This window comes from Aulonocara stuartgranti, assembly GCF_965226115.1.
Source record: "Aulonocara stuartgranti genome assembly, chromosome: 17".
NCBI lineage: Eukaryota > Metazoa > Chordata > Actinopteri > Cichliformes > Cichlidae > Aulonocara > Aulonocara stuartgranti.
This window is the reverse complement of record NC_138953.1, coordinates 31147322-31165804: the sequence shown is the minus strand read 5'-3', so window position 1 is coordinate 31165804 and position 18483 is coordinate 31147322. Positions and strand designations below refer to the sequence as shown.

The 18483-nt window shown below is 38.5% G+C and overlaps 1 protein-coding gene across 1 annotated transcript in view; it reads right to left on the bottom strand.

Annotated features, from left to right (window-relative positions):
- The window catches only part of adipor2 (adiponectin receptor 2), a 28387-nt gene extending 10214 nt beyond the window's left edge, over positions 1-18173 (bottom strand). The window contains exons 1-2 of the mRNA XM_082510252.1: positions 18035-18173; positions 4343-4693 (exon numbers count right to left, since the gene is read on the bottom strand). Coding sequence (XP_082366378.1) covers positions 4343-4429 — 87 coding nt within the window. The 5' untranslated portion in view covers positions 4430-4693; positions 18035-18173. The remainder of the gene's footprint in view (positions 1-4342; positions 4694-18034) is intronic.
- Positions 18174-18483: the final 310 nt, after the last annotated feature.

Here is an 18483-nt window from a genome sequence, read left to right as displayed (position 1 = left end):
TTATGCAGGCGAGACCTACCTTGGCACTTGTGCAGGTGAAACCAAAGGGAAGATATGCTTCACCATATTTTCTAGTCTTTGGCTTAGAATGAAGTTGGTTTGGCGAGCCCCACACTTTGGGAAGTTCTGCCTTAAGCCATTTTAATTATTCTTTTTTTAACGTGGCAGTAGTTTAAGAGTGAAATAAAAAGGTTATATATTCTGTTGTGATTTCAATTTATCAGTCTGTTATAATATGGCATGATTAAAGTGGGAGTGGTTGTTCATTTTGGATGTGTTACATTTTTTAAAGACTAAACAAAGAGATGAAGGGATTGCACAGTTATTTATTGCAAGAACGTTTGTGAAAATGAATCAAAATGTGCTGTATCTGGGATCTCTTAAGATACTGAATAAAACCTAAAAAAAGAAAGAAAGAAAAATGAATGTCAGAGCATGACAGCAGAAAGACTCGCAACACTTTTCCTCTGAGCATGAGCTAAAAAGTTGGTCTTGGATGATATATAGACACAAGAAGAGGAAATCCCTCAAGGTATCGGTCTGCTCAAGATTAAATGAGGCACTTTTTCTCAAAAGTCCCAAAACAGCAATATTGCCCAATGCCACACACACACACACACACACACACACACACACACACACACACACACACACACACACACACACAAAAAGAAACATATATCCAGCTCCCCTCAGGCTCATTAACTACCCTATATGTATACCTGGCTAATGACTTTCTCCTGACTAATGATGGCGCACATGCACTTACACACACCTACATACACATACTGTGTTTGTAATGAATGATTAGCTTCTCTAGCTTGGTCAGGGGTGAGCAAAAGAGGTTCAACATCCTCCAGTGAACTTTAAACTACATGGTCCAACTCTGAGGACCAATGACACAAGAGTTGGAACTTGAACTGGTGTTGGAGGGAAGTGCTCACACTTATACACGCTAACCCTTGCACAGCACAACAGACATGTGACTCACACATGTACAGCTGCTCTCTTGGGGCAGTAAGGGTAAACACACACACACACACACACACACACACACACACACACACACACACACACACACACACACACACACCCCCCAGTGGTCACAAGACAAACTGTTTGTGCAAATGAACGCAAGTAGGCATGAATTTGCAAGTCCAGCAACAAAGTCCTAGATTTTTATCAAGCTGTTCACAGTTAAAGACCTTGAAGCAAGTTTTTTTCCTTCCTTGCTTCACTGGATAAAGAATGGAAGCTCTGAAAGCCTTACCAAGCTGGGAGATTTTTAAAAGCAGGGGATTTTATTTGCCTTCTTGCTGATATTTTCACAAACAATGCTGGTGGGTTACTTCAAAATAGAAAACCCTCACTGGCCACTTTGTTCAAATACTCAATCAGCCAATCAAATGGCAGCAACTTAAGGCATTTAGGGAAACTTCGAAATTACATTTTTGGCATTTCAGAAACTGCTGATCAACTGGGATTTATTATCTCTAAGCTTTACAGAAATGGTCTAAAATAGATAAAAACATCCAGTGAACTGAAGTTTCTGTGACAAAATGCCTTATTGATGTCAGAGGTCAGAGAAAAATGGCTACAACCAAAGTATGCAGAAGAAAAGATTCACATCATGGATGTGCAGCCACTGTGATGCTTTCGTGTCAACATGGACCAAAATCTCTGAGCAATGTTTCCAGCATCTGGTTGAATCTGTGTAACAAAGAGTTAAAGCGGATCTGAAGGAAAAAGGAGGCCCAACCTGGCACCGGCAAGGTATAACCAATATACTAACTGGTGACTGTAAGTGCTAATTTGTTCCCCACAATGTTTGAGGGTTTAATGAATAATGACTAAGAAGGATGCTAGAATTACTTAATGACTGTGATTGTGGATGACAGGTACAAGAAAAGGAAGTAAAAAGTGATGTTACATTAACCTGAGATGGATAAAAGTTTAATAAAAAAAAAACAAAAAAAAAAACACCCTGACGAAGTGAGGATGTTTGAAGACGTCATTCGTCTGTTGGCATTTTCCTTTTACGTTGTTGTGTGTACGTGACTGAAAACAAATTCCTTAGCTGTGTCTCATTCAGCGCTGTGTGTACTACATGTGTTATGAGAGTTTGTCATTATTTGTTATCTTAGGATAAACAGCTTTTTTTTTTAAAAAACAAACAAAAAAAACAAAACAGAGGACATAATGTTGACTGAGTTTATTGGGTTCTGCGGCTATTTTTGTTCCTATGTGGGATATTTTCTTATTCCTACTCAAATTATTTTCCATTATCTCCATTATGAAAAACTTTAAACTGGACTGGACTCATGTAACAGATATTACCACCTTAAATTCTTCAACATCTTAATTACTTTCAGTAAATTAAATGACCTGTAAAAAGACCCATAATTTGACTTTAATGATGTTGTGTTTTTAGCCCTTACAGGCATCTTTCATGACAATCTCTAACTTTTATGCTATTTCTAAAACAGTTATGAGCACCAAATTCCCTATAACACATAGTTCATGCAAAGATAGCAGGCTGATGACTTTGGGATGTGAAACTATTGTTTCAAAATTCGGCTCTGCAACAGAGGGGTGTGACCAGGAAAGCACTCAAATGCCAGAATCCCACAGGGACAAGTTCAAAACTATCAGAAAAACAGACACGTGTACATTTTTCTGAACAGGAGATCATCTCCCTACCATAAAATCAAATGTAAATCAAACATATGAAATATATAGGTCACACTGACAAAGAAAAAAAAAAAAGTTCCAGTTTCACGGAAAACAGGAAGTGTAATACCACCCCCAAAACCAAACCGCACAAGCACAAACAACACATCTGAGAGAAGCTAACACCTGAGCAAAACACTTAAAAATTCAAATGTGGCCTGTGGGGTGTTAACACAGCGTGTCCCTGCTGACTGGGGCAGGGAGCCCCGATGCTGTCTCAGGTGTCTGTGTTCTGTTACAGCGGGTAAAAAGGCCAAACACAAGCAGACACACAAATACTATTGTGTTTCAGCTCAGTGTCCCACTGCTGATCGTCTTTCACAGCGAACAATAGAACAGCAGCTCCGACTGTATACACACACACGTTCAGTCTGAAAAAGGACAAATGGTGCCTCTGAGGGTGAGTGTCTGGCACATTTGTGTGATAGGTTACCTTCATATGGTGCTAAACACACTGATTTTTGGTAACATTTGCTTTCCTTCCACGAAGACAACTCTATATAGTACTAACAGGCTTATTTCAGGAGCTGTGAGTTTTGGCCTTATTCACTATCCACATTGCTTGAGATTTTAGAGAGGAACCAAAAGTGAACATCAGGCAGTCCCTGAGGCAACCTCATCAAAATGCACTGCTAATTACTACACCCCAGAATGACTCATCATTGAGTCTGAGCAGCCTAGAAGGTGGTGAGGGTGTCAATAATAAGTTGAGGTTGGAAAAGCTGAGGAGGTGGTTCGTGATGAAAACGTGCAAAATTTAATTCTCCAGCAACTCTTTCTAAGCTGCTCAGGTATAGCAGCAGACTGCATTTGAAGTTTTATACGCACAGCTTTGTCAAACTGCTAATGGCATAGATTGTGCTTTTTGTACTGGATATGCTTTATGTAAAATACTTCACAACTTTTCTGTCTCCAGGAAACTTCCCACTGAGAAGAGTGTTAATGTGTTACTTCAACTCATGTTTTATGTACTGTGCTTTATTTGTTTTATTTTTAATGGTTTAATGTTAAATGATTAAAGGATAATTCCCTAACAAAAGCTCACTTGCAGAACTAACAACAAAGTAGGTCCAAAATGTTCCTAAACAGTTATTGGCATTTCTAACTTTATAATGCTCATTAATAAAGAAAAGCCTCGCAGCCTTTTTATGTTAAATTAAATATGCCGTTCAATAAACTCCAAAGGACACAAACTGAGGCCAGACTATGACCAAGTGATTAACCCTCAGTGCCAATTACTGTTTTTAATCGATGTGTGTGGTGTGTGTGCTTCAAATCTACTTTGTATTTATGTACACAAGAGCCCCCAGCGAGTTTGCACTTTGCTAATAAACTGATATAAAATATAAAAGAAAATTGACATTCATTTCCTTAATTAAACTTAAAAAAAATCCTCCAGCTCATGTTTTTTTATTTTATTATTAGGTCAACAGACTGGTCAGCATCAGTTACACTATATTATACTTTCCTGTTAACAACACCTGTTTATTTATGAACTTGAGGGTGTGTGTTTTGGTGGGATACTTTTACAGTGTAACCAGCTGACCCACATCACGCCTCACTGCTCTGAACCAACCACAGCAAATTGTGTGTGTGTGCGTGTGATACTTACCCCACTGTGCGAGGGGCACTCTGCGGTGCTGAGGTGACTGGTTGAAGAACCTGAGGTGGGCAAGTCTGCTTTCTCCCGTGGACTCATGGGACCTGTAGGCGTAGACTCTGTGGTGTGTTGTGCTATGAGATTTGAAGTTCTATGTCGCAACACAAATGTTGGGCCCTCGGCCCCACTCTTCTCTCCTCCGTCCAGCTTGAAGTGCTGGACTGGCCTCCAACGAAGACTGAGGTGAACTCAGCGGGCAGCGGACAGACTCGCAGATGTTGATGAAATCTGGTTGGTGAGATGGGTGACCAACCAGGAATCCACTGAGAAGGCGGGCAGGACTGCCACTTGACTTGAAGGAGACTACATTTTTTGAGGAAGACAAAGAAACAAACAGGAAAAACCAAAGTTATTTGTTTATTCTCAAATTTAAATACATAGTCATAACATGTGATCAAAACAAATCTACTTCACAACTGTTAAAATGTCCAGGATCTTTCAAAAGAAACAATTTTTTTCTAAGTGGGGTTTCATTTATTCAAACATAAAATACATTTTGGTGTATTAGAAGGCCAGAAATAACAGCAAAATATATGAACTTGTGCTACAAAGAGTACCACAGATTCTTTGGCAAACTAAATCTGGACCAATGATTATGTGACAAACTCCAAAGGACCATTTTAAGCAGAAAAAACCCTGAAACCACAAGTTTATAACATTAACCTAATACAATCATTCACAATAACAGTCTCCAAGTAACTGAAAAACAGAATGCAATAAGAAACAAAATATATATTATAAAATAAATACATGATCCTGCACACACCCGTAACAGCCAGTGCATTAGTGAGGCTTCGTGTTTGGTTTTTGGCTTGGCCGCCCAGACTAAAAATAAATTTAGTGGCAGCATGGCCTGAAAAGGTCACACGTTTGTGTTCTCCTGACACACAAAGTGTCCTGCAGAAATATCACCACAGCCAAACAGCTACCATTGATTACTGCATTCTCTGTCACTTCAAAAAAAGTTGCTCATGGCATCGAGGCCTTAAACTACTGCACCTACAAACACTCAAAGCCAGCTAGGCGCTGCCAAATTGCTGTCATGTTGAGTTGCTTAGCGACAAGAAGTGTCAAGGACAGAGACAAGTGTTTCACACACACAGGAAAAAGACACGGAGGTTCAGAACTTACAATCAATTTCCTTTATCGTTCACAAAATACGTCACTATTTCTCAGAACAGTTCTTCGTTGGATTTTACAGGCAAATATATCACGTTGTTTAAGTTAGATAAACAGTGTGGGCAGCATGGTTGAACAATTCAATCGCAATGCAAAGAGACATTCATAATGTAGCTAATGAACAAAATTCATAAGGTAGCCTCACAATATCAACAGCAGTACAGCATGCTCATATTTGTATGTTTATACTGTCTGCAGCATGTTTTTAAACATTCACTGAAGCTTTAATGCTCTGTACATAATGAGAAATACACCTACACACACATATCGGCATACTGTTTATTCACTGTGCCTCTCCAGCACACACACATTTGCTCCCGAGAGGCCAAGTTGATGTGAGTACGCCCTCGAGCATTGGACCACTTCATTTAAACCATCTCTCTGTGCTACCAAACAAGCATTAGGGGATTCTGTACACTCAAGGGTAAAAGAGGAACACAAAGCATGTGCGTACAAACACGAACCACTTAACGTACCATTTGTATTAGGGTGATGCAAGTATGTATGTAAAGCAATTGTTACATACTCCCATAAGTGTGGCGGCGAAGGGTAAAAAGAAAGTAAACAAGAAAGGAAAAAACTATCCAAAGCTAAGAACAAAGAAAATCCTTAGAGCCACAGGAAAAATGCTGAGCGTCAAACCCTGTGACATTGACCAGCACGCTCTATTATACGCAGAGAAGATGATGGCGACTATTTGAGCTGAACTGAGATGACTGGCCAGTGGGCAAGTTCCCAAATCGAAGCACTTCTACATCTAAAGACTGTAGAATCAATCTCTCCCCCTTTCCTTTCAGCTTCTCCCCAATCGACCATTTACGAAAATTACACTCTTTCCCACTCTAGTTGCGCTGTTATTTTCCGTCATGATGAAAAGTTAGATTTCATGGAGGGTCCCTATTAACTAGAAAAAAAGGGGAATAAAGTATTCTTGAAGGGTATTTTGGCAGCTATAATAGTGGATTCCCAGGACAATAGTCTTGTGGTCTGATTGCTACACAGGCGCAAACAGCTCTCCAGATGATTCAAGTCGCAGACAAGTTTTGTTCTGTGTGGTTGTGACAAAAACAACAATATTATGAGAATAACCACAAAGTTATACATGTAAATAACACCAAAAAATAGATGTGAAAAAGCATTACAGTGTAACAAAATAGAAAATAGGAAGGAAAGGTCTTTAGCCTTATGCTGATCAAATACAATAATTATGAGGAAGTTTTGGTGCGTTTGTTTTTTGAGACTGGGATGTTTACATGATTGTAAGTCAAATATATTGTGATTTATGCTCAGAAAGTCTTTAATCTTTCCCCTGGTTAGTCAAATAACTTAAACAACTAGTAAATTACCCCTGACAAACACCACACATGCTATTAAAACAACTCGAAGTAAACATTATAAAACATGTGTCACGATATATGTCAGGTCAGAAACAAGCTGACTGGCTATATTGCACAAACTAATGTGAATTAAAATCACCGAGAATGATAAATATGAACTTGACCACAGTTTGGGTGAAGTCCCACATTCCCATTAGGTGATCATTGTGTCCAAGTTCCACTGAAATCTGACAAATACTCTGGGAGGAGTAGAGATTCTTATGACCTGTGGACAGACAGACGATGGACGTCTGGCCACGGCATGAGCTCATCGGTCCTTCAGCCAGATGACCTAATAGAAACAAAACTGAGATGTGCAAACCCACTCCAGAAAAAAAAAAAAGAAGAAGAAGAAGAAGAAGAAGAAGAAGAAGAAGAAGAAGAAGAAGAAGAAGAAGAAGAAGAAGAAGAAGAAGAAGAAGAAGAAGAAGAAGAAGAAGAAGAAGAAGAAGAAGAAGAAGAAGAAGAAGAAGAAGAAGAAGAAGAAGAAGAAGAAGAAGAAGAAGAAGAAGAAGAAGAAGAAGAAGAAGAAGAAGAAGAAGAAGAAGAAGAAGAAGAAGAAGAAGAAGAAGAAGAAGAAGAAGAAGAAGAAGAAGAAGAAGAAGAAGAAGAAGAAGAAGAAGAAGAAGAAGAAGAAGAAGAAGAAGAAGAAGAAAAAAAAAAAAAAAACACAACTTGTCTGTGTCCAGCTGCCTGGGAAGTCAAAGTCAAAACACAATGATTGGCACTACTTAAAGGGAAAGACACAAGCGCCACAGTTCTGACCCCATACTGAGATAAAAAGGCACGCTATCAGGGAACATGAGATAAAAAGAGAGAAAAAAAATTATCATTTTTAGACACCAAACCAAATGGGGCTTCCCAGGGTCTGAGCCAAAGCCCAAAGAGGTTTCATTTCTGAGAGACCAGCTGACACACAATGTCTGTCGACAGGATGTGAAATGACTCACCATCAAGATGCTTCATGCTGGGTAAATCTATGATCACAATTTTCTTGGCTCATAAAAGGCTTGTGAATGTCATGTACACGCTTATTGTTCCCTATTAACGTCCTGCTGTGACGTCCAATAATTTTCCACACTCATCACCTATGAAACAAACCAATAACACAGACAACTTTACCATCTGCTCTGTTCTTCTGCTAATTATAGCCACTCACTAAATGCCATCTACCTGACCCTGAGTGGTACTCGGGGAGAGACAGAGGGCTGGACAAAAAGGAGCCAGGTGGATGACCCGCTGGAACTAACTGGAATTAACTGACGCTCCCACTCAAAATCTCTCCTGGAGAGCCCCTGAGTAATGCTTCCCTTTACTGAAAATAAACTCCTCTAGTGCTTTTCAACTATGTCCTAAAAAGAATTGAAAAAAAATACAACAGCGCAAGCAATCCAGAATGCATGCTGTCAGCAATATTTTAAAATAGAAAGCAATCCATATTTTGAAATATTGGGTGCACCTCCTTTCATGTGCATGAGCTTAACCTTTATTGAAATTTTCTGGGGGACTGTTTAGTTTTCATTTTAGGAAGTTGCACAGTATTTTGCACCATATATGGAAAGAAAAACAAACAAACAAAAAAACCCCACCTCACTAAACCTTAATATCAGTTTAAAAAAAAAAAATCACTAAAAATGTATTGATATCACAACAACCTTGAGGTCACATTATTACACATTACTTTAATGATGGACACTATTGAGCTTTTAACATTGATGCTATTGATCCGACTCAAAGGTCAATATCCACAGTACAATGAGTGCATGTATCCACTTCATGCAGGCTGTGATAGCATGCTATGAGCACGCATGTTTAAAGATTACATTACTGATGTCACTCAGCTCCGGTCTTCAGTTTGAAAGAATGAAAACAAGTTTAAAAGTGCTTACCAGCCTTGAAAATGAAAGAAAACAAGTTGCGGTGAAAGGACGAGGTGCACATATTTTTGTTAAAACCACTACATCGAAGATGGAAAAAAAAAAAAAAAAAACCTCCACAGCTCTGACTTACTGCTTAAGAGTGTTTATTTTTAGTATATCATCACCGAGCACATCTTATCTGCACCGCCTCCCGCTGCATGTTCTGTCTGATGTACTAAATCCAAAGGCACCAATTTAAAATCACTTTACAAAACAGCAGACAGAAGGCTGGTTGGTTTGCTTTTATCCAGAAGTAAAGTGTTCAGATTGTCACACAGAGTTCACTGTGCCCTCCAAATCAGTATCTCTTGCTTCACATTGTGCAGTTTTCCAAGTCATTGCATTCGCTCACTAAACCCTCAAAATCAAAGGCACATGGACGACAAACACATATTTACTCTTCTCCATCTTATAGATAATATTTTAGAACAATAGCTGGATATTTTTGGCAATAAATATAAAGACTGATAAGACGTGTGTGTCAGGGGTATGAAGCCACAAGCAGTAGTCCGTCAGGAGTATAGAAGAGGCTTCAAAAACCCAAGAAATCAATCCAGGACACTAACAGCAAACTCGGATAAAAGTGGGGAAAGAAAGCCACCGAGGAAAGAAAGACAATAAGAACAACTGAAGGCTGAGCGGAAACATCAATGCGGATTGATTTGCTCTCGATTTCTTTATTCCTCCTGAAGGAAAACTAGGAGTGGTGAACATCTGGCAGCTGCAGAAAGTGGAAGTATAGCGGGGGGAAAAAGCCAAAAAGCAGAATTACCCATTTCTGCTTCTTAAAACGTGCACTGACAACGATTTTAGGTCGACAGGACGATCGCTCATGATGGCTGTGACCATTTTTGCTCTAAATCACAGCTGCCACAATTATCATATGTAAAAATAAAGCTGGAAAATATTATAAAAATAATATCTCATCATGATAAATAGATACAAAACAGATCAAATGGCTCATGCTTAAAATTTCTGTTTTTTACTCCTATTTGGAGCTGTGCTGTTAAATTTCATTTAAACAAATGAATCCAAATAGTTCTACTGAGGTTATATTAACCATGTCTTATATTTCCATCACGGAAAGATAGTTTCACAATAATGACCGTTATCATTTTATTGCCAAGCAATATGTACAAATGACCTGTAATAGAGGACATAGGTGTGGTGGGTGCCTTAATGTCTCTCCAGATAGCCGAGGGGAAAAAAAATGTGAGGACCTTCATTATAGGTGAAAGCAGTGGACAGAAGCAGGTGAAAACCTCACTTCTGCAAAATAAAGCAGACAGAGAGAATAGAGAGATGCAAGAAATAAATGTGAGTGAAGCGCAGAAAGTATGACTCATTAAACTCATCCTTTGCAGCATCATCTGCTTGGCAGACAGGCAACTATGCCTGTGGACTGCATCAGTGTGTGGGTGTTTGTGTAATGACACACAGTTGTAGGTCATAGACTAGTGCAAATTAAACAGAGTTTGCTTTACTTTGATTTAGTGAAAAGCAAATGTAGGACAAAGGTCAGCATAGTACAAGTAGTGTTGCTCTTCCTGCTGCAGAAATAAAACAAAAAACAAAACTGTGTTCAAACATAGAGACGGATAACCGTTTCAAATTCCAGAGAGAGACCAGGAAAAGATGTCTTTTTTCCTGCTCCCCCTTTGGTGCAAAAATGTTCTCTTGTATTGACTGATTATGAGTTTATATATTATTATTGGTTCTGTTATTATTAAAATAATTTACAGATTCAACATTTGTGTGTCTGCGGTACTCTTGTGTTACTGGTACTTAGTAGTGCTTTACCTTGCAAATTTTGGGGGAGATAATACATATTCACTTAAGATGCTGTAAAAATAAAATAAAATAAAAATAAATAAAAATAAATGTAACCAACTAAAATCTAAAAATCATGATAAACCAATATCTAACCACTGCCTGGGTTGGGTGTCAGTGGGTAACATACTGTAGGACGGAGGATAATAGCAGCAAAAGGTAAGCAGTCTAAAGGTTTTTCTACCAGTTGACATGACTGAAGAGCTCTAATGCATGACGCATCCTCCATTGGCCTCCTTCACTTTGGCTACGTTCACACTGCAGGTCTTAATGCTCAATTCTGATTTTTTGATCAAATCTGATTTTTTTTGTCTGCTTGTTCACACTACAAATAAAATGTAACAGCAAACACGCTCTAGTGTGAACCCTCAAAGCGGCCTGTATGCACAAAAAAAGACGTCACACACAACGCGCTCTGTTTAGACCCAGACCAAACAATGTTTGACTGACGGCCCTTAATATAAAGACTTGTTTCGGACTTTACGTTTCCCAATTTTGCTTTAAGTTATAAAGTTATTTTGTTATTTACATATGGCCTAATAATTATCCTTATTGCTTTTTTAGAGAGGAGCAGTGCTTCAAAGAATAGTTGCAGATTTCTGTCAGAATCTGCAGATTATACAGTACAAATAAAATGTTCACGTTTCTCCAATGCTGTCTTCCCAAAAGTTTCACTAACATCTACGCTGGATGGCCAGGAAGCGTTCGCGATGCATTCTCAGGCGCTTCTCCGGCGCTGATAATTGGCGTCTGTCTTGTGTCAGTGATGTAAAAGACGGATTTAATGCGACATGACCGTTCAAACAGCAGTCGCTTTCTAAAACATCATACGAAAGTGACCCAGATCGGATTTGAAAATATCGGATTTGTGCCAGTCACACTGTCAGACCATGATCGGATTGGGTCGCATAGGGTCAAAAAAGTCAGATTTGATGCGCTTTCGCCTACAGTGTGAACGTAGCCTTTGTCACCGTGGTACAGCAGCTGTTGTGAATCTTTTATTGCACCTACTGTAACATAAGGTGTTTTCATCAAATCGATTAATATTATTTTACTTGTGTGTATCTCTTGTATGTGACTCACAGTGAAACTGAGAGGAAAAGGAGGAACCAGCTTGACTGGGAGGGACAGCAATACAATGGCTTGCAAAAACTAGAGCAAATAATTGTGGTAAATATATATATATTTTTTAACTTGGCAATCTTTAAGTCAAGCCTATGTCGAACATATTTTTGCACTGTTTTTCCTATTTACTATTCTTTTTCCTTCTAAGTTGAGATGGGATAATGTCTGAAGTCTGATTCTCAGAGTGTTCTGTAAAAGAAGACACTCAAACCTAGTTTAATGGTGTTGTATTGCAACCGGAAAACTTTAATAACTGCGTCCCTGCTTTATCTCTACAGGTACTGACTGTTAAGTTGTTAATGTTGTCAGAAGGAAGTACATGTTAAAGGAACAAAAGTCAAGCTGCTCGAGTCACTTTTTAGTCACCTTCTGGACTGCTACTTAATCAACATAACGCATTTTTTAACCAAAGCAATAACACACATTTAGCATGACACAGGCCCAAAGCAGGGATCATCGAAGTAAAATAATCTACCCAATGTTGCTTAATATCCAGCCTGGGCATGACAATCAATTTTTTCATGACCAAACAGGTTGCACAAGTTTGTCTGTCTTATGTCAAGCAGAACAGGTTTACACAGATCTGAATTTTCTCCCTTCTTGTAAATATACACATAATATAGAAGTTTTAACACAAAATAAAGGTGAAACAAATAAGTCCACTTATTGAGCATCTAAACTTGCTAAGTCTATATCAAAGTACATTAGCAGACTTTCTTAATGTAAAAATAGCCAATGAACAGAAAGTAGGTCGCAGTATGTTTACATAAGGACTGTTATTTAATACCGCCATTTAGATCTTCTATGTCAGCTTTTTTTTATAAACAAAAAACAAAAAACCAACTGATTTAAATGGAGATTAAAACAGACACTGGCCTCTGATATGTGTAAGCTCTTTTTAAATTGACATAAATTTAAGAGCCACAAACTTGTTGCATAAGATAAAAACTGCGCAACAACACACTTTGTTCAGTGACATTTCAACAACGTCATACACTTTACTACAGACCTGCTGTCATGTTTTGTCAGATTTTGGCTATCTCCTTTCACTATGCATATATTAGTACCAGTCAAAACAAACAAAAACAAAAAAATCTTTGCCTCGGAAAGGCAGGGAATTGTGAGATAACAGTGAATGCAGTTAGGTTTATGTGGGAGTATTTTAATTAGTGCAGGAATTTTCCATTGTTGGTGAAGACTCTTGTCTCATTAAACTGTCAATATCTTAAGCCCCTGACCTTGTTTATGCAGACACTGAGAAAAATGGTTTTGACGTCAATACCTTACATCTATTTTTTGCTTTCTGTGCACCTTTGGTTCTGTTCCCACAAAGCAATTATTCGTGTGCATTTATCAGCTATGTTTGAGAAAGTTAAACTTAGGTAAGGTCCTACGCAGTTTTACGCTGTCCTCAAAACTGCATTTACCTAATTGTGCTTTATAACATGTGCATGTTCCTACACGCATCGAACAAGCCACTCTTTGTATGTGTAGCTGCCTCGTAGTGATTTAAACCTGATGTTTAGAGACCACATGGCTGCCTTTACGGTTCTCGGGGACTATATGGCTCCCCTGAGACATCCTTTAAATTTAACAAACCTATACACACCCTCCTACACTCTTTATCCACACACCTAAAGTTAAGAGATTGGATAGAGTGAATAAGTGTTTGCTTTTACCTACTTGCAGCTTCACACGGGTGGGGTCAGCTTCTGGAGTAAATTAGCACACGTCAGACTACTTGACAGCCAGTTTAGCATGTTTTTCTACATCAAACACAATCCCAGTTTTAGAGCTTTTGTTCTAAAACAGTTGCTGAGCGTGTCTCTACTGGTGACCTGATAAGTCCTGATGAAACAGTGACTTTCTGATGCTGGAGTCTTATGATGGAAAGCTAAACAAAGGCAACCAGTGTGATGTAATCTACACACACACACACACACACACACACTTTTGTTCTCAGCTTTGCAGCACACACACAGTACAGTTCCCCTCCATGCTTGACAGACATGGTTGTAGGTGAATATGCCGCGCCACAGTTTTTGCTCAAATAGTGACCTCCCCCCAAAAAGATATTATATATTAAAGATATTGTAAAATGACATTTACTGAGGACAGCATGTACAAAAACATTTTCACTAACCAATAATGCATTGACCTGATTACCAAAGGAGAACCCTGTGGTCAGACCAGTAAACACAGAGTTGTGCTATAAACTGGTGGGTCCAGGCACCAGACGCCATGCTGGTTTTATTGTAATACTCTTAATATCCTTCAAATGATGCAGTCTAAAGGGGAAATCTTCTCTATAGCTGAAGAGCTCATCACCTGTGATTTGTGTGGAAGTAATTCAATACGCTGAAAGGGTTTGGAGCACGTGCTCCAGATGGAGAAAATAACATGAAACAGCCACATGGTTCTGCCTGTTACTTTGAGTCGCAGACTGGTGATGAAGGCTAAAATATCGAACATGATACAGAAAAATCACTTAACAAACTGTCCTTGAAATTACATAAACATCTCAAGGCCCGAAGTAAACAATACTGAGACCACATCCTGAGCAAATTACTAGTGGAGGGAAAATATTAGAAGATGAAGCTTTTAGTCTCTAACTGGAACCAAAGAAAAAAGCCCATAACCCATCAACCACGTGACCACATCAAGGTCACTGTGCTGCTGGCTCTGCTGGAGAAACAGCACAACCAAATGTTTTCAGACACTAGGTGGTAATCTAAAAGTAGGTCAAATGAACAGAAATGAGACCTGAAAATGAAAGAGGGAACCTAAAGCCACTAAACACAAACTTGTTATTCTGTGTCATGTGGAGCAGACTGGATAAAACACAAGTTTACTTTTTGTTTTCTAAGGATTACAGTAAGATATTTTAATGGGGAGTCAAGCAATAAAGTTGACTGATTAGCTCAGGTTATGTTTTTTTGTAATTAAAAATCTTTTTCAGATTCTGCAACACGTGTTCTTTACACAAGGCATGTGCATGAAGATAACTAAAGGTTTTAAAAATAATAGTTAAACAGTTAAAATTACCACTGCTGATTTCTTTCAGACCACTTGCCATGTTATCCAATGAAATGTCAGAAAAACTTGTTTTTTGGGGGGTTTTGTGACTCACAGACAATACCACAAATACAGATATGAGAGACTAGAAGGAGTACACTTTTAGCACTGCTAATCAACTGATTCTTTGCTAATTTACTTTCTGTTGATCTACTAATCAATTAATTGTTTTGGTTATACACAATTGAACTTTATGACTGAAATTAGTTTTACTGCAAATCTAGTGACTCATCTGCTAGTCTTCAAAGTACAAACTCACACACATGCAGACACATTTTAACATAGTTTACACTGTTTAGAGTACAAGCTGGGAGTATTGTGTGTCTCTCCAGGCCTATTTAGGCAACAGCATTTGAACAAACCATTTTAAACAAAGGCCTGAGTTTTTTTGTTTTGTTTGGCACACAACAACACAAACAGAGACAAACACACACACACCCCTGTTGTGCATGAAAAAGAAAAAAAGGACTAAAGAGAAGGGAAATATAAGAGAAAGAGAGAGCAGCTACTCTGTGTTATGATCAATCAACTTAGCAATGACAGATCTCTACTATTCTTAGAAGCTATGTTTAGCTGCTCTCCTGCCTGGCACGCTGTCAAAGGCTGACTTCATTATACATTAAGTTCTCCAGAGAGTTGAACTTCCTGGAGAAATATGACGTATTGCTCAATAACCATGTCTAGCTGGTGTGGTACAAACATAACCTACGCAACAGATTCAGTTTTTCTATAACAACAAATCAATATCCTCCAACAAGAAATTACTACAAAAACTTATGGCGTGGTCCTGTGAGAACCCTGCTCTATGCACAACTTGACTTTTCTACAGGGCATGGACTTTATGTAAAACCCAATGCATGCATCTGCTTTGCATCCTTGTGTGGATTTTCAAATAGAAGACACATACAGGTACTTGAGAATTGAAGTAGGTAGTGTGGGTGTATGTAATTCTGTTTACAGGCAACGGTTTTAAGGTTCTTTCTGGTGCTGTTAAGGTCAACAAAAGCTAAACTTGAACTTGGAAATAATGACAGAGCAAAGTAAGGGCAGGGCCCTACTGGAAAGACAAGAATAAAAGAAATTCAAACATAAAGAAATGCATAAAATATCCAATTAAAAAAAAAAAGATGCTCCATGAAATATCCATAAGCTAATCTCAATTTAGGGCAGAGCTGGAAGTGTTTCTGTGCATATAAACTTTGGATTCAGGACAAATGTGTTATAAGCTACCCCAGCCAATAAAAAATGTATGAGATGACTTCATGTTTTGTGGCAAACCGAACTGTTAAAATACTGAAATGGGATGGGCATTCATATAATATTCAGCTAAAAGGAAATATTAGGTAGCATAACAATCCAAAGAGTACATACACAAGGGTGGGAAATTAGTGAAAGAACACAACTAAGTGCCCTCATAGGGTGTTCAGCGGAAAAAAAAAAAAAAAAAAAAAAAGTGTCTTTGTGCTATTTCTACAAGTTTCCAGACAACTTCTAAAGGGATGTCCAGAAGATATTCTTCTATAGAGTGTGTTGTACAAGATGCAAAGTCCAAGATCTCCCACAGGTTTTATTGAGATTGAGATCTCCTGACTTACAGTTTGCTAATCAGGGTCAGCACCAGGACTGATGGATTGAGTGGGCAACAAACTTTAACACGGGGTACTGGTATGCTCAATTTTTTTTTGGAAGTTTTAAGTGAGATCATTCTTTAAAAACAATCTCACAAGCTGATGATGGGCTTTTTTAGTTCCAAAGAGGTATACATAAGGCATCATGGGCCAATGTGCTCCAAAATCAGCATTTACCTCATCTCTGATTGGTGCAAATGCTCTTAACTAATATTAACCCAATAATTAACACAGGCTTGGTTGTTACTACAATAACTTGTAGGCATTCAAGACTATTATTATCAAATATCATAATTTACTTACAGTTGTAAATGTACAGAAAATTTAGCTGAGGAAGTACAGTGACCATTTTGAACCGGCCTTCAGTGTTGTCTCCTGGTGATGAGTGTCATAATGTAACAATCATATTTCCATAAAGTTAAGTATTTTTTAATGAATGTTAGCAGATAAGATGAATCAACTATTCCTCACACATGAAAGAAATGACTATAGCTTTCTGAAAAAAAAAAAAAGTTACAGGTCACACTGACTTACACAAAATCACCTCTTTTAGGATTGTTAACAGGAGCTCAGCTTACACCTTTTTTTTAAAAAAAAATAAAAAAAATAGGAACACAATTTGTTTATGAAATAACATGAATGTTTTGAGCTAAAGAATCAGAAAAAAAAAATATGATGCCATTTCCAGGCAGTTTATCAGATTTAACAAGTCATCAATGACTAACAAAGGAAGAAGGTGGAAAGCACAGTATGCATTTAAGATGAACAAAACTGACTCTACAAAAGACTGTCAAGTGATTAAATGAATCAGCCTAAACAGCAGCTTCCCGCTTCTTTTATTTTAGATGACAAGCTTCGAATACACTGAAGAGCCACTCAGAGTAAACTCACAGTACCCGGAGTCAACACAACACGGGAGCAAGCAAGACAAAGAAACCTAAAACTCTAGCTGCACTACGTTTTTGTTGACAGCGACAATTCGTTTACTTTTACTACAAGACATACACCAAGGGGCGTTTTTATTTGTATAACATTACGTTGACGAAAAAATATTTCTTACGTTTGACACGAGCTGTAATAAGAAGCAGACTGCTGCTCAGCGACAGGCAGCGATGATGGTTTGTTTACACCGAGCTAGCGGGCTGGCTAGTCCGCTAACAAGAGCTGACACCTCCGAAAGAACCCAGATAACTCTTTAAGAAAGCTTCTTTTTCTTTTGACAGCCTCCCAGAGCCACCTATCTACCTCCAAATATGCCAAATATGCTCTCACAAGAATAAAAATGACTTGGAAAAAGAAAGCAAAGCTGTGCTTTCTAGCTGGCTAGCAGACTATGCCGTTATTTTGACAGCCCAGAATTAGCTGAATAGCAAAGCTGCTAGCTGGCAGGTTACATTCAGGGTGGCGCTAACGTTACGCCAGGAAAGTCCGACAAGAAATAAAACAGCTCTAAACAAGACAGAACAACAACAATAAGAATTAACAGAAACAAATGAGAATTGTAGTACTCACCTGCTCCGGATGACCTGGTCTGTCCGTAGTCTGGCTATAGATACTACAGCTGAGGGAGAGTTGTGGTGGGTACTCTGCTCTGCTCTCTCCACTATAAGCAGCTTCTCACAGTCTCTGGACTAGACTGGACCCAGAAACGACGGGAGGCAGGCATTCACTGAGTGACGCCGCTCGCATGAGCTTGCATGAGCCAATCACATCGCACTTTATGAAAACTCACCAATCAGAGACTATCAGGAACAGAAAGGTACATTCCATAAACGAAGAAGCGTTTTTGTAGTTTTTATTCATAGGCCGAGTTTATAATCGTAAATGATCAAGAATGAAATCACATTATAACCATATTCCGCACTTGAGACGAATATATGTTATAGTTAGATTTATATAATGTGAGCTAGGTATCTGTGCACTACAGTGTTCTTCAATGCCCTAAACCAGCAGTTCATCTT